The 18477-nt window shown below is 37.0% G+C and overlaps 2 protein-coding genes and 2 long non-coding RNA genes across 5 annotated transcripts; 3 read left to right on the top strand and 1 right to left on the bottom strand.

Moving 5' to 3' along the window:
- The first annotated feature begins 42 nt into the window (after nucleotides 1-42).
- On the top strand, nucleotides 43-1568 carry LOC125203625 (uncharacterized). Its single transcript, XM_048102012.2, has 4 exons — nucleotides 43-740; nucleotides 829-897; nucleotides 1015-1213; nucleotides 1301-1568. Exons 1-4 carry the CDS (start codon nucleotides 105-107, stop codon nucleotides 1327-1329), a joined length of 933 nt encoding a protein of 310 aa, XP_047957969.1. The 5' UTR covers nucleotides 43-104; the 3' UTR covers nucleotides 1330-1568.
- A 1310-nt stretch (nucleotides 1569-2878) lies between these two features.
- Nucleotides 2879-5731, top strand: LOC125203922 (uncharacterized). Of its 2 annotated transcripts, none has more exons than XM_048102438.2 (9): nucleotides 2879-3003; nucleotides 3212-3337; nucleotides 3632-3712; nucleotides 3801-3889; nucleotides 4011-4085; nucleotides 4641-4702; nucleotides 4784-4852; nucleotides 4964-5143; nucleotides 5434-5731. In XM_048102438.2, exons 2-9 carry the CDS (start codon nucleotides 3215-3217, stop codon nucleotides 5508-5510), a joined length of 756 nt encoding a protein of 251 aa, XP_047958395.1. In that variant the 5' UTR covers nucleotides 2879-3003; nucleotides 3212-3214; the 3' UTR covers nucleotides 5511-5731. The 2 variants fall into 2 exon arrangements, with proteins under 2 accessions (XP_047958395.1, XP_047958396.1); XM_048102439.2 differs by lacking the exon at nucleotides 2879-3003 and adding an exon at nucleotides 3073-3091.
- A 6876-nt stretch (nucleotides 5732-12607) lies between these two features.
- On the bottom strand, nucleotides 12608-14750 carry LOC125208528 (uncharacterized). The gene is made up of 3 exons (XR_007174129.2): nucleotides 14565-14750; nucleotides 14124-14234; nucleotides 12608-13025 (listed from the first exon to the last, which is right to left on the bottom strand). It is a non-coding gene; the product is annotated as an uncharacterized LOC125208528 (long non-coding RNA).
- A 634-nt stretch (nucleotides 14751-15384) lies between these two features.
- Nucleotides 15385-16425, top strand: LOC125203135 (uncharacterized). The gene is made up of 2 exons (XR_007173301.1): nucleotides 15385-15528; nucleotides 16203-16425. It is a non-coding gene; the product is annotated as an uncharacterized LOC125203135 (long non-coding RNA).
- The last annotated feature ends 2052 nt before the right edge of the window (nucleotides 16426-18477 follow it).

Below are 18477 nucleotides of genomic sequence, written 5' to 3'. Positions count from 1 at the left end.
ATTTGATTGTTTTCAATCTTTTAATTGTTACTTTTGCAGAATATAGATTGCTATAGGATCTTCCGATTTAAGTCAGTGTCATCACAACTCTGATCAACAATCGCATGTTAGAAGCCATGATCGTCTATGTGAGAAGAAGAGAAAGAAAGAAACCAGTTATGGTGGGTGATGACCCTTATGCTTCCCCAATTTTATGCACTATGAGAGATCCCAACAACTGTAGTGAGATAAATAGCATGAAGGTGGATGATGTAATAAACATCTCTGAAAAATTGAACAACAACCGGACAGAGACGAGGCCAAAACAGCCTGATATTGGTTATGAACATCTTCCGTTGATGGATGGCGCTGCAACGGAAACAGAGACAAGGCCAAAACAGCCTAATATTGGATGTGAACATCTTCCGTTGATGGATGGCGCTGCAGCGGAAACAACTCAGCGTAAAAGAGTTACCGCTAAGGCTGTATATATTCGAAGGTACAAAGATGCAATGAAAGCTCTGATGAAGCCACATAGTAGTTATGCATTGTTGTACGAGCCAAATCTTGTTTCAAAATCAAAAAGTTCTAGCAAGAAGATGAAGGGGACATTGAAATCCACACAACAACAAAGTAGGCCAGAGAAGAATCCCACCAAAAAAGAAACACAATTTAGATCATTCTCACAAAATGTCAAGACTCTAACCGCTACTGGTATGCTTGACGGGGCAGCTGTGCAGTATCTTTCTGCATCAAGAGAGGTGATTCTTTGCTTATTTATTTCTTTTTCTTTCGTATATGCAGTTTACTTATCCTACGATGTGCATTTGTTGTCCTCGTGCATAATAGAAGGAGCTTCGTGGAATTATCAAAGGCTCTAGCTATCTTTGTGGTTGCAACTCTTGTAATTACTCCAAGGTAAGTCTTCTTTATGTTATTTTGGTGATGGCTTGATGGCATGCTGAATCATGTGATACTTCAAATTTGAAAACTCAAATTTGATATGTCTCATTGTTATATTTGATCATTGTGTAGGTAGTAAATGCTTACGAGTTTGAATGTCATGCGAGCTGCAAAACAAGTCACCCGAACAATCACATACACTTGGAGAATGGCAAGACCCTCCATTCGGTTGTTCAGGAGTTGAAGAACACCCCACCAGCTATGTTATGTGATGCTATTCAGGCTGTGATCGGCCCTTCTCTGAATCGAGAAGCTTTCAATTCTTGGAAAGGTACGGCCTCTCATGGTGTACCTATTTTTTCGTGTGTCAACAAATTTATATCTCTTATTCCTTACGCTTCATGTTTCGCTGTATCAGAATCATTTGAAGCAATAATGAGAGTCTAATTCAGTTATAGTTTGAAGAATTGCTGGAAAATAAATGTTGGATATTGGTGGACTTCAACCTCAACCAGAAACTCTTAAGCTTGGGTAGTAACCACTTTATCACTAGGCCGACACACTACGTACAACATGTACATTCTCATTCTTTTTATTCAGGAATAGCATCTTTAAATTATCAATTTGGACAGTAATACTCTGTCACTATACACAATATGTATATTCTTATTATTCTTAATATTCTTTAGTAGCATCTTTAAATTATCTATATTTGTGTTGCATGACTATGAAAAAAGTTAAGTTTGTCATACACTTAGTTTCTCAATCAGAATTTTTGCTATACTAGTTGTAGTTGTTGTCGATAAGTGATAACCTCGTCTACAATTTAAAGTCTCATTTGGACTTAGTGTTAATTTGAAGAATTTTGAATGAAAGTGGGTAGAAATAGTAAATGAAATATGATTCCCACTTTTATGTATCAATTTATGATAAAATGTGACTGTAATTAGTATGAATTTTATGGAGTTAGATGTCCATTTATCCAAAATGTTAAAAAGTAAAAGAGCATTTAAATCGTAGACGTCCTGAAACGGCAAAATAAGACATTATTTGGTGGATGGAGTGAGTAATTTTATTGAAGAGCCTATGCAAGGGAACAACCTTCATTTGCAACTCCATTCAACTTATCTCCATAACAAAGTGCCCAAGATTGTTGAAGAAATGTCGTGTGCATGTTGATTTGTGTGTAACCTCAACAGTGTAAGATAGTTGAACCAAGAATTGTGGGACTCATTGAAGTCGGATAGTCCCGACCTCCCTCGTTTCTTCTTCACTTTCAAAGGCTGACCATGCTTTTATGTAAGTTTTTGGCGCAAATGTTTTCTGGATTCGTATTTTGTAATAACATGAGTCGATACACATTCCCTTTCCTTATGCGTCAACACACCCATATTTCCACAAGTTCATAAAATTGATGATATTCATAGACAATAATGACTTGTGCTTTTCTAAAACAAAATATAGTACTACAAACAAGAAGCTTTTGCAATATGCAAATTCAGTAGTTACTATACTATTCATACTATGTTTTATATTGGTTAAAAAATATTGAAGTTTGTATAAACAAAATGTTTCATTTATATTTAATTTTAATACATTCGTAAGGTATGTTTGCATGTCGTTAACATTTTGCCTACATATACAAAATATGAAACAATAATGAACAATTTTGTATTATAAAATAATAATGACACCTTTTGTCCTTACATGAAATAAAGCTGAAATATTTTGTACCACGTGTAAATAAAAAGAACGATCACATTCAGTGAGATAATTGCATCGTATTCTTTGTTGGGTTGTCTGTACATTTTTTTTTTTGCAAAAATTTATCTCTCTCAAACTTTACTTTCTTTTCATATTGTTTTACTTTTCTACTTTTATCTATCAATTTCTTAAATTTATTGAAAAAAAAATGTTCCAACAATGAAGATGAAAAAGAATTAGCCGGTCGGACCGGTGAAAATTAACTATACTAGGTTGGAACACAGGAACCGAACCGGATTAATATATTGCTGCGGAGAGCGCAGAAATTATGGTTAGGGCCTAACGAAGATACGAAGCCGGAGAAGAGAGGGCTGGAGCCTATAATCTTATCTTTACTTGCAATCACACAGCACCAACGTAATTCCTTACTAGTATTTCTCAGTCATGCTAAATCTCTCACTCCAATTCACCAATTTCAGATCTTCTATGTACCAGCAAAACCCTAGTTATTTCCCCCTTTCATTAATTTCTCAGATAATGTCACGTGCTTCTTATTTTGGTTTAATTCCTTGTTCATGCAATCTATTCGCGTTAATTGTGCTTTTTTGTGTTTCGGATTTTTCAGAGCATGGATCGGTACCAGAAAGTGGAGAAGCCCAAGGTCGAGACTCCGATTGATGAGAATGAGATTCGGATTACGAGCCAAGGCAGAATGCGAAGCTACATCACTTACGCCATGACTCTGCTTCAGGTATTTTCCTACATTTGTCTGGCAATTTCAAATCTGATTTTTGCATTTTTTTTCTGGAATTGTTTCCCGTATTAAATACACTGCTTTATTGCATTTAATTCGCTCTTTGGAATGTATCTACACTAGAGTTTTAAGATATTCTAGTTGTTCCTTTTGATTTTATGTGATTATGAATTTGACTGTACTACATTTTTCATTTGAATTCATGTTTTTTATCATTAGAAGCAGTGATTAGTGTGCTTTATAATTTGGGGATGCTATTCGGAGAGAGTTTAATCATTTAATGCCTTGCAGGAGAAAGGTTCGGATGATATAGTGTTCAAGGCAATGGGCAGAGCCATTAACAAGACCGTGACCATCGTGGAGTTGATCAAGGTTTTTATTTAGTGGCTATTTATGTTATGATTCAGAACTTGATTTTTTTTATGATTCTCTCAAGATTTTGCATTTTTCTTTTATTCAGAGGAGAATTGCTGGTCTCCACCAGATTACTGCAATTCAATCTACTGACATAACCGACACATGGGAACCCCTGGAGGAAGGGCTTCAAATGTAAGGGCATGATGAAAAAAGAAAACAATTTGAAAGTTGTGAATTTATAGTACATCTTTTTTGTATGTAAGATTGAAGAATAATTGGTTTCCTTACATGTTTTGTTTTCTTGCCTTCTTAGTCTGGAAACCACAAGGAAAGTTTCAATGGTTACAATTACACTTTCAAAGAAGGAGCTGGATATGAAAAATATCGGGTGAGTAAGTGAGTTTATTGAAGGTTTGTAATATTTGTTGCATTTTGGAAGCATGTTCAGTGTCTTGAAGGGGGGAATTTATATCATTTAGGCAGTTTTATTGAGGATGAGTTGATATTCAAGCAATGATGTTTTTATTTTAGTGTCCAATGAAAGTTAACGCTAGGTGTCAAGTCAATATTCTTCTCATTTGGTTGGAAGTTGAAATCAGTAAATATTAGTAGTGCTATTAATTAATATTTCTTAGATAGGTGCATGAACAGTTAGTATGGAATATTTGTTCTATTTGAATTGATGACAAGTGCTATTACTTTAATGTCAAATCACAATTTTCTTTATTTGATAACGTCAAGTATTAAATTTTTTATTCGATTTCTGTTCTTTAAAATTGAATAGGTGGACAATGTGATCGGTAGCAAAGAACGAAATACAGATGTAAATTTAAGAATTAAGTCACTGTTTGGTATTTGTTGAATTTGATCCGGTCCCAAACACTGTTTTTCTAGTGTGACTATTTTCATCCATGCAACTATACTGACTGGCTATCATGTTTAGATACCAAGAGCCAATACCAGAAGATCAGGTGAAGGTTCCTACAGATCTAGACCATGATGGAGGTGGTGTCACATTTGCTAATTCCTGTGTTTTCTGAACTGCTATTAATGAGTTATGTTTTGAAGTCTTTTTTTTTGGTCCAGAGGGATCACCTCCTACTCGTGGAAGAGGCCGAGGTGGCAGAGGGAGGGGGAGACCTAGATTCCAGTCTGGTATACATTCTGTTGAACTCAATTTGTTTTGAGCTCCAGGTTCCGGAAGTCTGCCTACTTCTGTCCATTATACTGTAGGTAATGTATCTATATGAGCTGTTGTTTCTCTAGGGAATGGGTTTGCTTATGCCGAGTATGATGATGGAGGCTATGAAAGGAACCGTGGGTATGCCAGAGGCAGGGGGCGAGGTAGGGGCCGTGGTTTCCATGGCCGTGGAAGGGGAGGCTACAATGGTCCTCCAGGGGATTCTCAGCATGATGCTGGAGATTACAATCAAGAAGCACCACGAGGTACAGTTTTGCTGGGTTTATGTTTTTTGTTTACAGAGGGATGCGAGGACTGTTTAGATATAGGATGAGACCTTGCAAACCCATTACGTTGAAACAGATCCTTTCTATAGTGCGAAAAATTAATCTTATTGATATTTGTTTGATGCACATAGAAATATGCCACCTAGGAGAAATACTAGAGACATGTATAATACTACTGGAAAGTAGGGGCATCCGTTGATTTCAAAATGTTATAACATTCAATTAAAGAGCTGCTACTTGCCGTCCTTCTCTGCTTTGTTGAGGTACAGGTCGTGGGCGCGGGAGGGGATCTCGTGGAAGGGGGCGTGGGTTCAGAGCTAATGGGCCGGTCCAAGCAGCTGCTTGAGTTGCTTAGGTGTTCGAACTTGGGGTTTATTGTATTAGGACAGTATATGTTCTACAAGGTGATATGCATCCACCCCATTTCTATGTTTGTTTTTAGATTTTTAGTTATTTTTAAATTTTCCACCAATTATAGTTGTAACGTTAGGATGTCGTCTCATATGTTAGACAAACATGGGCCGCGCAATCGTGCTGAGCCGTTTATATTTTATTGTCATTGTAGTACTCCTTATTCTTCATTTTATTCCTTTCTCAAACCAATTGTTTACAGTGTTTTTTTCTTCGTTTCTTTTCTAATTTGAACCCCTTGTAACCTTCGAACTTCTGATAATAAGTTTCCGTACTCTCCCATCCGCAAAGTTTGTCACATTTTGACCTGATGTGAATTTTAAGAAATATAACAAAAACAAAGTTTGTCATATTTTGACGAAATGCAAATTTTAAAAAATATAATAAAAAGTGAATAAAAAAGTTAGTAGAATATGAGTCATATTTTTTAAATATATAATATTAGTTTTCAAAAATATATAATATTAGGTTTATAATTGAAAATGTGGGTGAAAATGGGTTAATGAGCGTGAGATCCACTATAAAAGGAAATATGATAACTCTAACAATACTTTGCTGCTAGTTAGTAACCTGCAGTAAGCGTAATAACATCAACTAACATTGATTTATTTAATTCAATCCTTCGATCATATTACATACTGTTACAACACCTCACTTACTTCAAGCTGTCCAGCTACTTTATTGGCTTGAACACGTAGATAGGAGGGACACCGTCTCCTTAGAGCATCTATATTAAGAATAGGTCAGTCATAGGTCAGCCACTCTCTCTTCCTGTCATGTCATTAGCACTAAAAATCCACCTGTCACATCAGCATAGGCCAGCCATAGGCCAGCCGCAATAAAAATAATTCAAAAACAACTACATTTTTCAGAATAAAATTTACGATTAAATTATGGAATTAAATTTATGAGACATATACGGGAAAATTCATTAATTTCATTAAAAAAAGGTACATAGATAAAAAAAAATTACATGATTTTTTTTAAAAAAAAAGGGCTTCCACACACGAGCCCCGCCACTCTCTACTCCTCGTCGTCGCCGCCGCCGTCCTCGCCATCGCCACCCGGGGTATCTGAGCCCGCGTCTGAACCCCCCACCAGTGCCCTCGAGGCATCCAAATCCACCCGCATGTTCTCGAGCATCGAGTAGAGGAACCTCTTCTCCGTGGGATCGGTTGCGGCCTTCCACTCTTGGAAGACCGCAAACAAACGTTCATCCGTCTTTGCACGCGAGAATAACCTGTACGCGCGTGGGGGTCGGGGGGCCGAGATGACCTTCTGGGGCGATAGGGGGGATCCTCCCCTCGCTGCCCGTTGTGCCCGCTTTTGGCCAACCGGGCGAGGGTGACGAGTAGCGGATGGAGGGGACGGAAACTCCTCAGCATCCGGGGAGAGGTCGTGGGATCCGCCGCTGCTGCCGCTGTAGTCGCCGGAATAGTTCAGCCTCTGCTTTTTCGACCACCCAGCGTCGCACCCCGCCCGGAACTTCTCGGAGTCCTTCAGCAACACATAGCATTCCCAGAAGAGGAACTCCTTATACTTCCTCGGCAAGGGAACTGACTCTCCGCTATCCTCTGGGCGTCCTCCTCATTCTGCCCACTAGTCAGCTGGCAGAGGGCGTTGGCGTACAACCCCGAAAATCGGCCGACTGCGGCCCTGATTCGTTCCCACCCCTTCCGGCACTCATTCCCGCTGTAGTCCTTCCCATGCGGGCAGTTCCTCCTGTAGATTGCTCTAATCTTCGCCCACATGTTGACGACCCGCTGGTTGTTCGCAACCAACGGATCGTCGCAAACCGACAACCACCCCTTGGCCACGCCGGCGTACTCATCCTCCGTCCACTTCCTCCGCGTGGGGGTGTCGTCAACACAGGGGTGCGAGGACTCGCCGACCACCTTGCCCTTCCCCTTGCCCTTCTTCTTCTTCTGGGGCGCGGCCCGACCCGCTAGAGCGGGAGTGTCCGGATCCCCGAGATCGATCCTCATCTCCTGCAACGACAAAATGTCATCGCCAGTTAACTGCGTCTCCACTGGGGTCGACGTGTGAGACGAAGCCGTCAAAAAATCAAGAGAGGGACGATAGACCGTGTCCCCCCCCCCCCCCCCCCCCCGCCCCCGGTGGCCCCTGCATCCCAGGATGCATATGAATATTAAATTGCTTATGATATTTATTATTTCCGGTGATATATTTTGATGAAAGAATGTGTTTGATATTTGTGTGTGAAATTAAAGGTAAGGTTTATATGCACTGAGTTGTGGCTCATATAAACCACTAATATTTTTCAGGAATAAGATATCAATGATGTGTGGGTTGATGTGAGTTACAGTTATTATAAGGGTCGGCGGCTGACGCGTTTTTAGCAACCTTCTCCTCCTCATCATTTTTGCATGTAGATAATGTATAGTATACAAAGTGGTGAGAGAGTCTCACTACCGTTTAGAATGTTGTGAAATATGTAACTGATAAATGTTGATTTCAGAAATTATATAATATGTGTGCTTTTGAAAATTTGAATTTATTTATAGTAAGCGCATAAGTCATAAGGGTTGGGGTGTGACAGTTTAGGTGGTATCAGAGCGGGGATAGAATCCCGCTGGGACATAGTATTCATGTATATTATATGATACATAAGTTTCATTTGCATTTATATTGTCATGAACATATGTCACTGAGGAGAAGGGTCAGCCGCCCTGCATCATCAATTAATTGTAGAAACATCTCATATACATGTTGCATCATATGAGGATTACCCATGCTTTTAGAACAAAGAGTACATGGACCAATGATGTGGTAAAGAGGTAGAAAATTCAAAGAGCTCGGAAAAGTAGAAGATGTTGATTTTATGGGACTAATCTGACTGAGGCTGGGATATAGTTAAAAGTGATAGAACCGGTGTTCAATCAGATGAGTTATATGTCCGAAGAAGGTTTTGATTATAGGGCATCTCTTATTTGAAGCAATACTTACTCTTGGTGGGAAACAGTCCCACAAGCTATGATACAACCTCTGGTATTCTTGTATTCAGTTCAGACTATTTTTCTAGAGAACTCAATGCTAAATATATGCAAAGAAGTATATTGTGATAAGAAGCAGAGAAGGTTTTGTCTTTAATCAAGGAACTATGTTTGTTGATTATGAGCTGACATTATTTCAGTATACACGGTTTATCTAGATTGCGTGGTGCGAGTTAATTCAATTGAGCTGCCAACGGATATTGATTCTTTTCTTCATACACAAGTTTTGATATTATTATGGGTATAGATTGGTTTTCACTTCATCGAACCAGGGTAGCTTGTCAAGTAAAAGATATGGTAATATATTCATCGAGATGGGATCGAGTGATATTTTATGGTAATCAATATATTGTCCCAGGTTTTCTTATATTATCTAGATTGGCTTTTTGATATATTGGAAGTGCAGATTTATCTGGATTTTCACCTTATCAGGAGACATATTTCTCTATTGAGCACTGCATTTATTTGTATTTCTACTTATCAACCGTCTTCATTAGAGTTTCAAGAATTTAAGAAACAGTTACAAGAGTTGTCAGACAAGAGATATGTATGACATAATGTTTACCTTGAAGAGCACCAATATTATTTTTGAAGAAGAAAGATGATACACTGCGACATTATATATACCATTAGAAGTCGAATCGAGTGACAATGAAGAATAAATATATATTACCGAGAATAGAAGACTTATTTGATCAATTTCAAGGTATGCAACTGTTTTCGAGAACTGATTTTCGAGTACTGATATCATCAGTTTAAGATATCTAAAGAGAATATTGCAGAGACACCATTTTGAACTCAGTACGACAATTATGAGTTTTGGTTATGGCTTTCGAATAAACTATTGCACCTAATATTATTTATGGCATTGATGAACAAATTCTCTCAACTATTCCTGGATCCGTTAGTGATTATTTCTATTGACTTACTATTATATTCATGAAGTACAGATGAGCATGTTAATCACTGCAGTCAGTATTACAAGTTATGCGAGATAAACAGATTATTGCAAGGTTGAGTAAATGTGAGTTTTTGCTAGAACATGTGTTATTGTTGGGACACGTGATGTTAGGTCATGGAATAGAAGTGGATATACAAAAGATTGAACTGGTTTTCAACTGGAAATTTTTCTCGATTATTATTCAATTGATAACGAAGTTAGTATGACATAATTCTTCTTTTATATGAAGTGAAGCATATCAAAAGAGTTTTAATGAGTGGAAGCATCGGTTGAAAATGTCACCTATTTTGGTTATCTCCGCAGGTACAAGATATTATGTTATTTATAGTGATGCGCTGAAACATGGATTTGGTTATCTTTTGACTTAACGGAAAATTTATTGCTTATGCGTCGTAAAAATCACATGTACATGAAGTTTCTTATTTTGTTCAAAATCTGTTATTAGCGACATTATTTTTCTTTGAAGATTTGGCATCATTATCTGTAGGAACGCTTATATGGTTATCTTATATATCGACAGAGATCCGCGATTTACTATCTCAGTCTTGATAAAGTCTTTTTGTGAGTTTCACCTCAGAAATGAATCATGCGATTCGAGCAAAAAGGTAAGTTGAGTCGACATTATATTGAACCGTGAGATATTGTTGAAAGAGTTGGACCATTGGCGTATAGGTTAACATTACCTCCAGAGTTGGTACAGATTCCTAATATTTTCTACGTCAGTAGGATTCGACTTTATCGATCTGATCCTTCTCATGTTCTGAAAAATACTGATGTACTGAGGAAAATATGAGAAAGAATTATCCACATCTGTTTACCGGTTAGCAATTTCATAGACTGCGTTAGCTTAGAGAGAAATGAATTTTGCGGACAAAATTCTTAAAGTGGAGAAGAATTGTGACATCCCTGACCGGAAACATGCATCATTTTACATATTTACACATTTTTATTTATTATTATTACATATTTATATTATTGCTTGCACAATAAATATTATATGTGTGATTATATATATATATATATATATATATATATATATATATAGGGATGTATTCAGATTAATGTGCAAAAACCTGTTAAAAAGGAAAACTAATCTCATCCATTGATTAGTGTAATCTGATGGTTATTATATAAGCCACATGTAATTAAAATAATTAATAAAAAATTCGAAAAAGGGTAAAAAGGAGAGAGCACAAAATTGGCAGTTATTTAAAACCCATGAATCACGTTCAATTATTATAATTGGAGATTGCTTTTCTTTAATTATCATAAAATCACAGTGAATCTTTTTCTTTGCGTCATTTCTGTAGAAGAGGATTTATGTGTTATTGCTTCCAAAAATTCGATCAACAGTAGTTCTTCATCGGCTTCAAAGTTCTTTATTCTCTCCCTCAATTATATTCGATCCCTTTTCCTATCTCCCTCAATTATACACGCCTTTCTACATTGAAGATATCTGGTGAGGTATTTTCTCACGTAAAACCGACTATTTGTACTATTCTTTTAATGGTTTCATTTTTTTCAACAATCGAAGAAGGTAATTTAATTAATTCCTTCATTGATTCCTTTAATTTTTTTTCGTATTTGTTTTGTATTTGCATTACGTTGCCGCATAATGTGAAACTGATTACAGAAAACTTTCACTCAGGTCAGGGAGATGAATCCATTCCCCTAGGGTTTAGATTGCTATGAGGCTAGGTTGTAGTAACCTCTTATTTAAGAAAACTAACTTCACCACAGAGATGAATCCGTTCCCCTAGGGTTTACCAATCCATTGGGTTAGGTTGTAGTAAAAGAACTTTAGGTTTAATGTATGTTTGTACTATGGTTTCGAAAAGCAGTTGATGTAGTGATACGGTGTGACGATGTACGCAACTAAGACGTTAATGTATGCCCTGTGTAGTAATGTTCAAAAACATTGTTTTAATGTCATGCATCAATTGTTCGTCCATACATTGAATTGAATCCATCCCCTTTGGGTTTAGAAATTCATGGGGCTAGGTTGTAGTATTGAATGATGAATTAAAACTTCACAAATGGCATGGAGATAAATCACTGTTTGCTTCGCCATATTACCAACATTATTCACTAATTTTTATTTTGTCCTATATAACAGTTGATGTACAAGTACACTCTTGTAATGAATCAATCTGAAACTGTAAAGTAAAACCAGTGAGTTGGTAATGTATTAAAACATGAACCAGAGACATGAGTACATCGTGCAACTGTGCAGGATGTTATGCAATTTCGTACGCTTATGTTTGTATAATGTGTTGCGTTTTAGCTGACGTATTCCTTTTTTGTTTAAAGTTGTGGTTGTACCTGAATACTATCTAGAGTTGAAGCCATTTGCTGGACAAAGGTTTAAATCACTTGATTTTGCTGTTGCTTTTTACGATGTGTATGCTCGGCAAAGACAAAGAGAAGCGTAAAGGAAAGATGAAGTGTTAATTAATGTTCAATTTTTTTTGTCCAGACTTTGAGTTTAAATCATTTGCTACCAATTTTCAATTAGGAATTAGCGGTTGTATTATATTTTGTATTTCGTACATTGTTTTCAGATTTTTAAGTTGGTGTCTTATTTTATCATGAGATTTGTTATTTACTACTGCTTAGTATTGTGCAGTACCAGTAATGTTACTTAGTATTACGTAGTATTGCTTAACAACTCCATATTAGACATTCTCTTTGTAGTACACCGTCTAAGATTATATTTACATTACTCATTATCTTGCTTAACAACTCCATATTAGACATTCTCTTTGTAGTATATCGTCTAAGATTATATTTACATTACTCATTATCCAGATCATTTCGTGCATTATGTCATGCCTTGTGTCCTATGTTTCAAAAATTATGTGTTGCATTATATGTAACATTATGTTATTAGTTATGTACATCATTTTAAGTTTTAACACAATATGCATTATTGAATACATTGTGTACATTATTATCTAAATAACATCATATAAAGCGGTTTGTACATTACATTATTTCATTCCCGTAGTACATTAATATGAATCCCATAAGTTGACTGCAGAAACCATCAATCCATAATTCACTATAAAAACCAAAATTAATTCATCAAAACAAAACACATAAGTTTTCCACAAATAGCCAACATCCATCCATCAAAAAAAATCCCATAAATTAACTACAAAGACCAAACATCCATCTATAAAAAACTATCCCATAAATTTACTACTAAAACCAAATGCAATTCAATAATTTGTGCCGCTAATTGTTTCATAATAACACCCTATTCCAGACCAAAACCTAACTCATGGACAGCTTGAATCTGTCGAGGATTAAACATCTTTATAAAATGAACAAACTCAGTATGACATCTCCTGAAATATAGATTGTCATTCTTCTTAATCCTAGCTTATTTAGCTTGCTCCTCGGCCGCTGCCTCGTTAACCTGAGGCATTCCATGCCTTGATGACTTTGGCATATCTTCCCTGAGGTCCTCATCCTGAACATTTCTTGCTCTTTTGTTACTTATTCACAAATAATGTTGTTGAGTGGATAAAAAAATGTACAAAAATATATGATGTACTGATTTTGATCCATGATGCAAAAATGAGAAAATATGATGCAGCACAACAACAAGATTCAACACAGTAGCAACTTTTCATGTACTAATTTATATGTGTGATGAAGCTTAAATGTATACACAATGTATCACCTAAAAATAATGCACTGCTTCTAAAAGAATAATGTACAAGAACTTCCTACGGAAGAAGGTATATCTGGAAAAAAGAAAAAAATATACATGATGTACTGATTATGATCCATGATGCAAAAATAATTAAATACGATGTAGCACAACAACAAGATTCAACAAAGTAGCAGCTTTTCATGTACTAATTTATATATGTGATGTAGCTCACATGTTTGCACAATGTATCACCTAAAATAATGCACTGCTTCTAAAACAATAATGTACAGGAACTTCCTCTGGATGAAGGTATATCTGGAAAAAAGAAAAAAAATACATGATATACTGATTATGATCCATGATGCAAAAATAAGTAAATACTATGATCTAGCACAACAATAAGATTCAGCAATATAACAGCTTTTCATGTACTAATTTATATGTGTGATGTAGCTTACATGTCTGCCCAATATATCACTAAAACATAATGTACTTCTTCTAAAATAATAATGTACAGGAAATTCCTACAGATGAACCTATATCTGAAAAAAAGAAAAAAATTTACATGATGTACTGAATTGGACCCATGATGCAAAAATGAGAAAATATAATGTAACACAAAAAGATGCAGAACAACAACTATTCATGTACTAAACTATATGCATGATGTACCTCAAATGAATGTACAAATTATCTCCTACACATAATGTACTAAATCCACAGAATAATGTACAGCAACTTCCAATAGATGAAGGTATATCAGGAAAAAAGCAAGAAAACATGAACAATGTACAACAAATGCCCACAAATGCAGCTTCATTTAGTAAGCTATGAACGAGTTGGATAAACAATGCAAACGTATGAATTTGTAATGTAACATAAAACTCCCAACAATGCGTATAACTAGTTTACCAATGTTCAAGTCAAACTAAACAATCAACCAATCGTCTACCCGTTGACTGGCTAGCAGGCCTCTTCGAAGTGGTTCGATTGTTGACCATTTTTAACGAAGCACTTCACTTGCTGTAAGTCATCAACGATGTTGAATTAGCCACTATTCCCAAGGCAGTATACGAAACAACAAAGGGGAAAAACATAGAGTCGCCCTAGGTAATTATTAATTGAAAACCCAAATGAACAATGGCACATCAATTTACAAAATCTTCACAATTATCGCAGAATGAAATGGAAAATTACAAAATCAGCAACTCAACCCCTGGTAAAACCCTAAACAACTAAATCTAACCTAGAAATAAAAATTGATACGAAATAATCTACCAAAAAACCGACAATCACTTCCTAAACTTCAGAATCCACATTAATTTGAAAAAAAAACTAATTTTTGGGCCTTACCTTTCTTCCAGCCATCGTTTAGTTATTCCACCAAACCTCGGTCGTCGGAATTGTAGACTCACCGATTCGCCTGGGTGTACGCCGTTCGTCGCGAAGAGAGAGTGGTTTTTGTGGTTTTGAAGCGGCGGCTAGGTTTTGCGGTTTTTCAGATTAATGGAGGATGAGAGAGGGTGGGTGGAAGTTGAATTAATGGGGGAAGAAAATGGGTGGAAAATGAATCACCGCTGCAAAAATAAATCCGTAAATTGCGTGGAGTTTGAACTGTCCTCTGTCAAATACCCAAAATGCCCAATAATGTAAAATTAGAGTATCATAATGTAGCGACGTATATTTAATCACATCCATCAGATTAATAAATCTAAGGGATTAGATTAGTCCTATGTTTTACACTAGGGAATGAAAAGGAGTATAATGCTCCCCTATATATATATATATTAAAATACTAAATAGTTAAGCTAAATGCATGAGTAATAATGTGTGCATGTAAAATATATATGTGTATTTTAATTTAAAAAGGTAATGAATATGCATAATTATGTTGCAATATGTCCGGGACTTTTGTTAAATATTTTAATAGGATATGCATTTATACCTATGTGCAGTTTATTTTATTTATAAAATATATATATTAACTAAGTTATGTAATAAGACACTCTTTCAAGTTGATATATATGAATTGGAATTAGGACACGTGTAAAGAAAAAAATAGGAGATGGCACGTCTCATGCAATTGACGTGTGTAGTGTATAGGTAAGGATGAAAAAGTTATATTATGGATGGTAATATTAAAAGAAAAAAATGATAATAAATATAAGAGGAATATTAGACACGAAGAGGGAGAAAAATACGGTGAAGGGAGCGAAAGAAACGAGTTTGGCAAAGAAAAGAAAATGAAGATGGTTCGACGAGATTGGAAATCATTAGACGAGATCGAAGGTTCAGTTAATTAGTCTATCTTATTCAGGTGTGTATAAATCACACTTTTAATTTTACATGTTTTATGTGCTTTTTGCTAAGTGTTAAATAAAGTGAATAATATGTTATATGATGTGACTCTGATATAATTATGCGTTATTTGATATAGATGGTGGAATATGGTATGGATATGTGATTGGTGCAATGGATATGTTTTATATATTATCAATGAATTATATGTTAGAAATATGTAATTGATGCAATTGATATGTTTGCATATGGTTTTGGAATTATTTTGAATCATTGGACTAAAGAGGATCTGTGACAGTCATGCCCTGGGTCTGATATCAATGACAATGGACCTACGGGTCATATACAATGGCAATGGACTTTCGGGTCATATATATGTATACAATGGCAATGAGACCTACGGGTCATATATACAATGGCAATGGACCTTCAGGTCATATATATATGTACTATGGCAATGAGACCTTCGGGTCAGATACAATGGAATCCCGGGCAGATACCAGGCTTGATCTGTCATAGAATAATAAAAAGGACAGAGAAGCATATGCATATGAATATTAAATTGTTTATGATATTTATTACTTCCGGTGATATATTTTGATGAAATAATGTGTTTGATATTTGTGTGTGAAATTAAAGGTAAGGTTTATATGCACTGAGTTGTGGCTCATATCAACCACTAATATTTTTCAGGAATAAGATATGAATGATGCGTGGGTTGATGTGAGTTACAGTTATTATAAGGGTCGGCGGCTGACGCGTTTTTAGCAACCTTCTCCTCCTCATCATTTTTGCATGTAGATAATGTATAGTATACAAAGTGGTGAGAGAGTCTCACTACCGTTTAGAATGTTGTGAAATATGTAATTGATAAATGTTGATTTCAGAAATTATATAATATGTGTGCTTTTGAAAATTTGAATTTATTTATAGTAAGCGCATAAGTCATAAGGGTTGGGGTGTGACATAGACCGTGTCCCCCCCGGTGGCCCCTGCATCCCGGGATGCATCCCTCCCTGCCACATCATTTGCTACATCATCTGCTGCTGCATTTGGGGCATACCTCCCCACCCTGGCGTTGACTGCCCGCCGCTCGCCTGCCCCCCTCCCGGCATCCCCCACGGCATCCCCCCCGGGTTCCCCCCCTGCATCCCCCCCGGGTTCCCCCCCTGGGCCCATCTGCCCGCCCATCTGGCCCCATCCAGATCCCACGGGTACCGTGGGCGTATGAGAGCCGCTCGTCGCCGGACTGGACTCGTTGTTGTTGTCCATCGCTCGATGTTGCTCTTGTACAGAAAGTTAGAGAGAGAGAAAACTCGTTAAAATAAGTGGTGCAAATGAAAATGAAACTAAAATCGCGCATATATAGGTTTTCAAAAAAAAATTTAAAAAAAAAAACGAAAATAGGCGCTGGCCGATCGGCACGCCACAATGGTGGCCAGCGCCCCTGAATCGGCTAGCCCACGCCGATTTTCTCACCGATTTGCCGCTGGCCGACTGCAATGGTTCGGCTAGCGACGAGAATCGGCTAGCCGACATTGTGGATGCTCTTAGCATGAACATGTGTATCTCAAAACAAAAACTAGTTGAAATTTAAGTTGTATTTGGGCTGCCCGTTTGGATGAAAAAGCCCGAAATTCGTCTCCGTCTTGGCGCCGGGTTTTTCATTTTCATCAAACAGAGCAAATATGTACGTCACAATAGGCTCAGGATGTCTTGGCGTCCCATCATCCACAATTTCAATCAAATTCTCGTTATAAGTTTTTACATTATACTCCCTCCGTCCCACTTTAGAAGTCCCAGTTTACCATTTCTGGGTGTCCCACTTTAGTAGTCCCGGTTGGAATATTCCATAAATGGTATTAGGCCCCTCATTCCACTAACCTTTTTCCAGTCACAATTTATTATAAAACTAATATAAAAGAGTAGGACCCACATTCCACTATCTTTTTTCATCATTTTTCGTTTACATTTCTTAAAACCCGCGGCGCACTCAACCGGGACTCCTAAAGTGGGACAGAGGGAGTACATGTTTGCGGAATTGACGCCTCCTTGGCGGCCCCTGCGCCCCGTCTTTTTCTCGGATGTATGGTTATACATGCCACCAGTTGTCTTCAAGGACGGTTCAACTAGCCTTTCAACTGCTGCGTAGACAACATCGACCATCACATAAAAAAGATTGTCGTAAATATAAATATAACAAAATTCCATATTGATGTATAGAGAGATCTGAAACCATTATATGATACTCATGGGCCACTTCTGCAATGGATGTGTAACACCCTACTTTTTGAACCCTAATTTCGAACCCTAAAGTTTTCTTGAAGGTATCCTCGTCGAAAGGGATAACGAGATTTGATGTCAAGGGAAAATTGAAGCCGCGATTTATTGGGCCTTACAAAATTCTGGAAGGAGTAGATCCTGTTGCGTATCGATTGGCGCTGCCACCAAGCCTTGGGAATGTGCACAATGTCTTTCACGTGTTGCAATTGCGGTCTGTGGAAGTATGTTTTCGACCCCAAACACGTGATCCACAACGAAGAAGTCGCCTTGAACCCGGAATTGAGCTACATGGAGAGACCCGAATCTAATTTGGACCGAAAGATCCAGAAAGTGAGAAATAAATCTATAGCTTGGGTGAAGGTACATTGGAGGAATCATGGGCATGAAGAAGCTATGTGGGAGAATGAGGATAAGATGAAGGAATTGTCCCTGAACTCTTTACCCGAGGGTAGCAAATTTCGGGATGAAATTTTTATTAAGGTGGGTAGGATGTAACGCCCCATTTTTTGAACCATAATTTTCAAACCTTAAAATTTTTGCACTTAATGCTATGAAGTCCATGGATTAATTGGCGAGTAAATTTGGTTATTTGATATTGTTGTGACCTAGTTTTGAGTTAGGGTTTTGTCGTTGACTGAGTTAACTTCATTGATTACATTACGTGGCGTTTAAATAATTGGTGCTC

The sequence above is a fragment of the Salvia hispanica genome, chromosome 6 (assembly GCF_029641045.1).
Source record: "Salvia hispanica isolate PSC_SH4W2 chromosome 6, Shi_PSC_v1, whole genome shotgun sequence".
In the NCBI taxonomy this organism is placed as follows: Eukaryota; Viridiplantae; Streptophyta; class Magnoliopsida; order Lamiales; family Lamiaceae; genus Salvia; species Salvia hispanica.
Note: the sequence above shows the minus strand (reverse complement) of the source record. Positions and strands in the feature narration are given on the sequence as shown.